Source organism: Lipotes vexillifer, unplaced genomic scaffold, assembly GCF_000442215.2.
Source record: "Lipotes vexillifer unplaced genomic scaffold, Lipotes_vexillifer_v1.1 scaffold126, whole genome shotgun sequence".
NCBI lineage: Eukaryota > Metazoa > Chordata > Mammalia > Artiodactyla > Lipotidae > Lipotes > Lipotes vexillifer.
Genome location: NW_006778324.1, coordinates 1257995 through 1266257, shown reverse-complemented (window position 1 = coordinate 1266257; position 8263 = coordinate 1257995). Strand labels below are relative to the sequence as shown.

The 8263-nt window shown below is 64.6% G+C and overlaps 1 protein-coding gene across 1 annotated transcript in view; it reads left to right on the top strand.

The window, feature by feature from the left end:
- Window positions 1-6747, top strand: part of SPNS2 (SPNS lysolipid transporter 2, sphingosine-1-phosphate) — a 33919-nt gene extending 27172 nt beyond the window's left edge. The window contains exons 4-12 of the mRNA XM_007451605.1: window positions 817-968; window positions 1188-1254; window positions 2570-2712; window positions 3015-3167; window positions 3286-3475; window positions 3950-4015; window positions 5896-5994; window positions 6083-6246; window positions 6703-6747. Coding sequence (XP_007451667.1) covers window positions 817-968; window positions 1188-1254; window positions 2570-2712; window positions 3015-3167; window positions 3286-3475; window positions 3950-4015; window positions 5896-5994; window positions 6083-6246; window positions 6703-6745 — 1077 coding nt within the window. The 3' untranslated portion in view covers window positions 6746-6747. The remainder of the gene's footprint in view (window positions 1-816; window positions 969-1187; window positions 1255-2569; window positions 2713-3014; window positions 3168-3285; window positions 3476-3949; window positions 4016-5895; window positions 5995-6082; window positions 6247-6702) is intronic.
- The last annotated feature ends 1516 nt before the right edge of the window (window positions 6748-8263 follow it).

Sequence of the window (8263 nt, the reverse complement as noted above, 5' to 3'; positions counted from 1 at the left end):
GGCAAGGGGCCAGGAGAAGGAAGACTCAGAGATGGAGGGTGAGAGAGCGGATGAACTATGGAAACGAGAGGTGCAGAGATGGATGGGCAGGACCAGCGACACAGAGAGAGGGCCGGGAAAGAGATGTGCAGAAACAGGGAGACCCGGAGGAGGGCTGGGTGTGGGCAATGCTGGCCGGATGGGTGGTCGGGGTGGGGCCGGGGAAAAATGACCAGGCTTGGTTCTCAGGCCCTGGGCAGCTGGGGGGATGGAGGGGCTGGGTCCACATCAAAGGGGTAGAACCACTGGCAGCTGGCACGGCCCCACCTTTCCCAGTGTAGCTGGGCTTTGCTCTTTGATGTGTGTATGGGGGAGGGGCACTGAGCCCACTGGGTTGCCCTGCCCACTCCCCATTTACACTGGGTCCTCAGTGCTGCTCGGGTCAGCCCAGCTGCCTGGTCAGAGGATGGGACACAGAGTAGGGGCAGCTTGAGGCTCCCAAGGTGGGGCCAGAACCCAGGGAGGAAGTCTCCCAATGGGTCGGGGTGGCAGTGGAGACACAGGCTTACGTCCCCCGCCAAACCTACAACTCTCAGCCCCTGAAAGTCCAGCTCCATCCCAGCACTGGGCCAGCTAGACCCAGTCCGACCCACTATTCAGAGGCAGGAACTGAGGCCCAGAGTGGCCTGGGGTGTAGTCGTTGCTGAGGCAGGGGTTGGGCTCCACCCTCTCTCCTGTCTCCTGGGCCCTGCCGAGTGTAGGGAGCAAAGCGGGGAGCAGGGATGCGCAGGCGGGGGAGAAGGCGGGCCCCCCAGCGCTCTCCACCCTTCCCCACAGCACTTCTGGCTGCTGGTCCTGTCCCGCGGGCTGGTGGGCATTGGTGAGGCCAGCTACTCCACCATCGCGCCCACCATCATCGGCGACCTCTTCACCAAGAACACGCGCACGCTCATGCTGTCTGTCTTCTACTTTGCCATCCCTCTGGGCAGGTGAGGATCTGGGCCAGGTCCCTTCAGATTTCTGACCACTCCCTCTCCCTGGAGTTTGGCCCTCTGTGACCTAAACACGTGGGCAGGCAGCCTTGGACCAGCTCCCTGGCTGGCTGGGTTGGGGGGGCAGGGGGGTGCTGGTGGCCTCCTAGGCTGGTGAGCATCCCCTGCCCCCGACGCCCTGCCCATCCCTGCCTGACCGTCCCGTCCTCTCTGCAGTGGCCTGGGCTACATCACCGGCTCCAGCGTGAAGCAGGCGGCCGGAGACTGGCACTGGGCCTTGCGGGTAAGGACACCCCCAGACCAGCCGTTGCCCAGGGCCACCCAGAGATTCAGGGACAGAGCCTCTAGCCGCCAGGCTTCCCACCTCGCGGGCCTGGGCTCTTCTTCAGTTCACTTGGAGGTGTGAAGGGTGCCAGACTCGCCCCACTCAGGGGCCCCAGTCTGTGAGGACGAAGGAAATTCCACGTTCACGGCGGCACTTCCTGCTGTGGCCCTGTGCTGGGGTGGGGCTGAGGCGAGACCTCTGTGTGAGGGCCCCGGGGTCTGGAGCCACGTCCTGTCCTGCAGGAGGATTCGGCACAAGTCTGCCAAGGCCCCAGGACAGTGCAATCAGAGGAAACAGAGATCCCCAGTCTTGCGAAGGAGAGGAAGCTTAAGACAAAGTGTTTTTTCCTCAAAAGCAGGAAGGAAGCAGCCTCCGCGGAATTTTTTGATGGGGGGCGGCGAATGGAGAGGAACTCCCCAGACCATGGGCTCCCAGGCCTGGTGGGGATGGGTACAGATTTCCCTGTTCTCAGGAGCTGGTGGACGAACTGGTATATTGGACTCCAGACTCCCAAGATGTGCCCTTTCCATCTGGAGACAGGCCTGGGGCCTTGGAGATTCTGTTCTCGACACTGGGCAGGATGCAGGGAAGACCCAAAGGGGCTCCTGAGCCTCTGTTCTCCTGGAACCCACACGGGCCCTTCCCAAACGATAGAGTAGCTGGAAGCTTCATGCGCAGCCAGTCCCTTCTCAGTGCCCGCCCCCCCCACCAGGGTGAGGAGCTGGCCTGGGAAACTTTTCCAGACCCAGGGAGGGGGCAGGAGCTGGTATCTGGCTCCCTGTCCCCAGGGGCTCTCCTCTCCCAGTCATCATTCCATATGTCTGCCCACCTGCCTGTCTTCCTTTTGTTCCATCGATCACCCATCATCCATCACTCGTCACCCATCACCTATCCACTCATCCATCCGCCTGTCCTTCCCTGTGTTAATTCATCCACCCAGCAGTCTATCCGTCCAACCATCCATCCATCTCTGACGATTCAGCCATCTGTCCTCCCTCCTCCATCTATCTGACCATCCCTCCCTCTCTCTCACTTTCCGTCCTCTCTCCCATCCTGCCCCTGGTCGGCACAGCCCATTTTGAGCCCCCAAGCCCCATATGCTGGCCTCAGCCCCAGTGGCTTTGCCCAGTCAGGAAGGCTGGGCAGATACTAGCCCAGAGGAGGAGCCTGGGGCCCAGAGAAGGCGCGGCTGGCCTGCTCCCCCTTCCAGGTGCAGCAGAGACAAAGATGCCTGGGCCCTGGTGTCCTAACTTGGTATACCCTGACCCATCAGGTGTCCCCCATCCTGGGCATGATCACAGGAACGCTCATCCTCGTCCTGGTCCCGGCCACTAAGAGAGGCCACGCTGACCAGCTCGGGGGGCAGCTCAAGGCCCGGACGTCATGGCTCCGAGACATGAAGGCCCTGATCCGCAAGTGAGTGCTGCGGGGAGGGGTCCAGGTGGGAAGAGGGAGGGAGGGGTGCCGAGACGAGAGGACCCCAACTTGCAGGCTGGCCCACGCAGCCTGCTTGGCCAGACTCCCTGTCCACAGTGCTGGGGCTACTAGTGTTTATGATCCCTGAAGCCAGAGCCCTCAGCCCCAGAGCCCGTAGACAAGGCATTTGAGGCCTTCTGTCCCTGGGGGAAGGAGGGAGGAAAGCCTGCCTCCTGGGCCCGACCCTGCCAGCTGCGGGGACGCTGGCCCCCGCTCAGTGTTGCCGCCCGGCCTCTCCCCAGCCGCAGCTACGTCTTTTCCTCCCTGGCCACGTCGGCCGTGTCCTTCGCCACAGGGGCCCTGGGCATGTGGATCCCGCTCTACCTGCACCGCGCCCAAGTCGTGCAGAAGGCGGCGGAGACGTGCAGCAGCCCGCCCTGTGCGGCCAAGGACAGGTGCGGCCAGGCGGGCTCAGGGGGCGGGCGGGGATGGCGGCGGGGTGAGGGAGGCCGCCGGCCCCTCTACCCCGGCCCTGCCCCCTAACCCGTGTCGCACCGTGCTCTGTCTCCGCAGCCTCATCTTCGGGGCCATCACCTGCTTTACGGGTTTTCTCGGGGTGGTCACGGGCGCAGGAGCCACGCGCTGGTGCCGCCTGCGGACCCAGCGGGCTGACCCGCTGGTGTGCGCTGTGGGTATGCTGGGCTCCGCCATCTTCATCTGCCTCATCTTCGTGGCGGCCAAGAGCAGCATCGTGGGGGCCTATGTGAGTGCGGTGGGAGTGCCAGGGTGACGGGGGAGCTGGGCTCTGGAAGAGGGAATGCAGTCTGACCTGGGGCAGCGGGGGGACCCCCCCCCCATCCCGGGGAGGCTCCCCCACGGCGAGGCTCCAGTCCTCAGTCTGCCCCTGCTCTGTCCAGGGCTGTGGGCCTGGCTTGAAGCCTGTAGATAATCCACAAATTCCCTGTGCACCTGAGGGGGGGGCCCCCCCCCCCATCCCGGGGAGGCTCCCCCACGGCGAGGCTCCAGTCCTCAGTCTGCCCCTGCTCTGTCCAGGGCTGTGGGCCTGGCTTGAAGCCTGTAGATAATCCACAAATTCCCTGTGCACCTGACCGCCAGGAGCCGGGGGCGGGGGGAGGCTTCTGGGGGCTCCCAGCCAGCAGTCAGGGTGCAGGGAGCAGCCTGGGGCCAGTGGCGGGTAGAGCGCCCCCTGATGGTTGCTCTGGTCTCTCCCGGGCAGATCTGCATTTTTGTAGGGGAGACGCTGCTGTTTTCTAACTGGGCCATCACAGCGGACATCCTCATGGTGAGGCAGGCCAAGGTTGCCTCTTGCTGACTGGGGCCTCTCAACCTCTCGGGGCAGATGGGGAGGGTGGGTGAAGGGGCGTGAGAACCGGCTGGGCTTGTGAGGGGAGAGAGGGGATCAGAGATTTGGGGGTCTGCATCGGGGCAGGGCCTGGCATCAGAGAGTTGAGCAGGCAGAAGGGCAGGATGTGGGGACTGGGTGCGGAGGGCGAGGTCTGGAGGCTCAGGTTGGTGGCCGGGAGGCTGGCAGTGCCAGGCTGGCACCAGAGTGGTGCTGTCTGCCAGGGCTCCACCCCCAGGGTCTGAACTCCCGTGGACTCTGCCCTCCCGGCTCAGCCCGGGTTCCAGGCGCGCTTGCCCGAGTGCCCGTGGCTGGATCGGGCAGACAGAGGACGTCTTCACGGGGCCAACAATGGGCTCCAGACCAGGCGGCCGGGGACAAAGAGCCATCTGAGCGGCGGGCGGCAGGGGCTTGTGTCCTTGGGTGGGGATGGGAGCAGCATGGGAGGAAGCAGGAGGGGGCTGTGGCCTCGAGAACAAGCGGCAGTCTGGGGCGGGGGTGGCGGAGGGGGAGCTGGCTGGTCCTGTCCTCAGGGATCCTCCAAGTCAGGGCTGGGAGAGAACTGGGAGAAGGGTATGCAGGGGTCCGGCGGCGGCAAGGGTGGGAGGTGCCAGGGTGGGCCCTGGGGGCAGGGGGAGGAAGGACTCCTCCTGGGGCCACCTTCAGCGCACTTGGGGTTTGGGGCCAGAATGTGGGTCAGCCTAGGAGATCAGTTTGCCTGGGCATCGGGCCCCTGGCTAGCTCCCCTCCAGGAAGCCTGCCTGGCTCCGCCCGAGCTTCCCTGTGTATATGCTTCACCCGGGGTGGTCTCTCTCCAACACCGCCCCCCCTCACCCAGTCCCTGGCTAAAGGTGTGGTGGGCCGGAGGTCTGACTCAGCTTAGTGCCAGGCGGGGGTCACTGCACATGCGGGAGTGAAGGTTGGAGTGAGTTTGCCCGAATCAAGTGCCCTTGGCGGTAGGCAGGACCCCCTCCTCTGCCCCCAGCCCCAGGGGCAGCCCCAGATGCTGACAGGGTTTGGGCCCCAGGGAAATCGTGTCCCATTTTATTAAGTGTCACAGCCAAGTGACTAATTATTCCTGGAAATGGGGCCACGCAATCCAGGTCTCCCCTCCCCCCCAGTAACGGTGCCCGGTGGGCACTGGGCTGCTCTCAGACTGTCCACAAAGGCTGGGGCTCTGACTAGATGAGGAAGCTGAGCTCGGGGGCAGGGAGCGGCCCAGGGCACCCGCTGAGGTGGCTGCTGCCCGCCCCCTGCTCCTCTGCCACCAGCCCCTCTGTCTGACCTTGGCCTGCCCAGTTTTGGAGCTGCAGCCCCTGTGGGTCACAGCCTGCTTGGTCTGGCGGGGGTTCCGGGGGCCCAGCAGCTCGGGAAGTCCGCGCTGGGGGTAAAAAGTGGAGGCCCTTCTAGGCAGGGTCCTGCTTCCCCACCAGCACCCATCCCAGCCAGCCCAGGCCTTGGCAGGTCCCCATGGAGGCAAAACCAAGATGGGTCTTTAGCTTGTGGGGAGGTGAGGGCAAGACTGAGGCCAGGGTTCTGGTCCCAGGGTTGCCACGTGCAATCCCTGTGCCCCGGGGCGTCGCTTTCCCTGTGCCGTGTCGGTTTCCCTGTGCCCCGGCGGGCCAAGTGCAGACGCTAAGGCAGCCTGGCCTCAGGCGCTGGGGAGGAGGGGCTGAGGGCCCAGGAGAGCAACAAGTCGAGACACCAGGGCAGGAGGGAGTCTGAGGCCACGGGAGCTTCAGAAGTGTCGTGACCCCTGGGCTGAGGCCAGGGGGGCACAGCCGACTCTGCTGGCCTCTGACCTGCTGCCTCTCGCCCAGTATGTGGTCATCCCCACCAGACGGGCCACCGCCGTTGCCCTGCAGAGCTTCACCTCCCACCTGCTGGGGGACGCCGGAAGCCCCTACCTCATCGGCTTTGTGAGTACTGGGGGCGGGGGTTGGGTGGGGTGCAGGGCTTTGGGAGGTGGCCCCGCCCCAACATCCAGCCCCTCCCCCCACCCCACAGATCTCCGACCTGATCCGCCAGAGTACCAAGGACTCCCCGCTCTGGGAGTTCCTGAGCCTGGGCTACGCCCTCATGCTCTGCCCCTTCGTCGTGGTCCTGGGTGGCATGTTCTTCCTGGCCGCCGCGCTCTTCCTCCTCGGCGACCGCGCCAAGGCTGAGCAGCAGTGAGTGTGGGGGTGAGGGTGGGCCTGCTGCCGGCTGCGACAGGCGGGGAGCGGGAGGGGCATCGGCCTGACAAGGTCCCCGCCTCCAAGCCTTCCCATCCTCCAGATGCTGCCTCCATCTCAAGAGGGAGCCCAGGGTGGCCCCGGGGCGTTGGTGGTGGTTCTAGGTGGGTTTTTCTCCGCAATGAATGGTTTTCAGGATTGGGGCTCTGCCCCTTCTTTTTCCTCTCATTTTCTGACTTCTTTCTCCTCTCTTTACTCCTCTCTTTCTCTCTCTCTCTCTCTCCCCCCCACTCCTCTCCCCACTCCTGGGTTCTCCCACCTCCCCCTGGGGCTGACGAGGTCCCTGCCCAGCACATCCGGCCCGCCGGCCCCCGCGATGCGATGCGCCAGAGCAGTGCCCGGGCCAGGCCCCCGCTGATCTGCCACCTTGACCCCCGCCCGTCTCTCCCCCAGGGTGAACCAGCTGGTGATGCCGTGTGCATCTGTGAAAGTCTGAGGCAGTGAGTGTGGGTCAGGGGGGCTGGGGGTGAGACTCCTTGCAGGAGGGCAGAGGCAGGGTTAGTGGAGGGGGAGCACGCAGCTTGCCGTGGAAGGGGGTTCTGGAAGCAGGAGCAGCTCCTGCGTCACTCCTGCCTGAGCGCATCCCAACCCTGGGTTTGGCCCTCCTCCTGGTGAAATGTTGCCCGAATTGACCAGTGGACCCATGGGAGGGGGGCAGCTCCCCCTTCCTTCCTCAGAAGGCCTGGGGGCATAGGTCAGGGTGGGGCCTGGCCAGGAACTCCCTGCTCGGTTCTGGATTCTGTCCTCCCGAATCCTCCTAGAGGTGCCAGGGCCTGACTCCTACTTGGACCTTCCTCTGGGCCTGGCCTCTGGGGGCTGCAGCTTCCCGGCAGTGCGAAATCCAAGGTCACTGCCCCACGCCTTGGCTCCAGTAGACCCACACCCTTCATGCTACCAGAGCCCAGAGAAAGGCCTGTTTCTCCCCAGAAGGAGGATCGTGAAAGAGGGAAGCTCTGGAATGGGCTCTGCACCTGACCTCTGACCCCCTCCCTCCAGGTGCTACTGGGACAATGAAGAACCCTTGCTCCTACCTAGTCTGGGAGGTGTCCCTCGACGCCCTGGCCCTGTAGGGCTGTCCCGAAGCTTTCCCTGTGACCCACAGCTGGGCACCCACCGGCTCTGGTCTGGGACTGCTGAGTGGCCTTGGCTCCAAGAAGCTGTGTCCTCAACTAACCTGGAAGGCTGTGTGTGCTGGAACCATACGCTGGGACAGACCCCCCAGGCCTGGGTCTGGGCTGCAGGGGCCCTGGGCCCCAGGAAGAAGACAGCCCACTGTGGGTATGTGGGGAGAGGCTGGCCTGTCCCCGGCTTATGTGATCCTGGGGCAGTCTCTGCCCTCCCCAGACTCTGGGGCCGGCGGGCTGGACTTTCCCCCACAGCTTGCTGGGCAAGGCGCTATCTGCAGCTTTGAAGACACGACAACCTCTGGACTGCACAGAGAAGAGGTGGCCCAGGCCTCAGGGAGGCACTTCTGGCTCTGAGGCTCCCTGAAGGGCCTGGGGTGTGAGGACTGCAGCCTGTCAGCTGGGCCTCTGACCTTGTGGACGTTGGACTCAACCTGGCAGAGCCGGGCACCCAAGTTGCTGGTCGCTCTGGAGGACATCTGTCTCTGCTGCCTTGGGCTGGCTGTCAGCTCGGAGATCTCCCAGGTGGGGGACCATCCTGAGAGGGAGCTGGCATTACCAGGAGTGAAGGCCCTGGTGGCAGCTACACCCCACCTCTGCCCCAGGCTTGAGACCTTTGGGGGTTCCCCATGCCTACAGGGCTTCTTGGATCCACCATCGCACACCCCCCCACACCCCCCACCGCAGAAGCCAGGAACTGACTCTGGCCCGCAGGCTGGGCCCTTTCCAGGGGCAGCGGCCAGGGGACAATTCCCAGAATCTGTGGGGCAGCAGCCAGAGCTCCGGCTGTCAGAGAAAGCAGCCCTCCACTAAGCTTCCTGGCACATCGG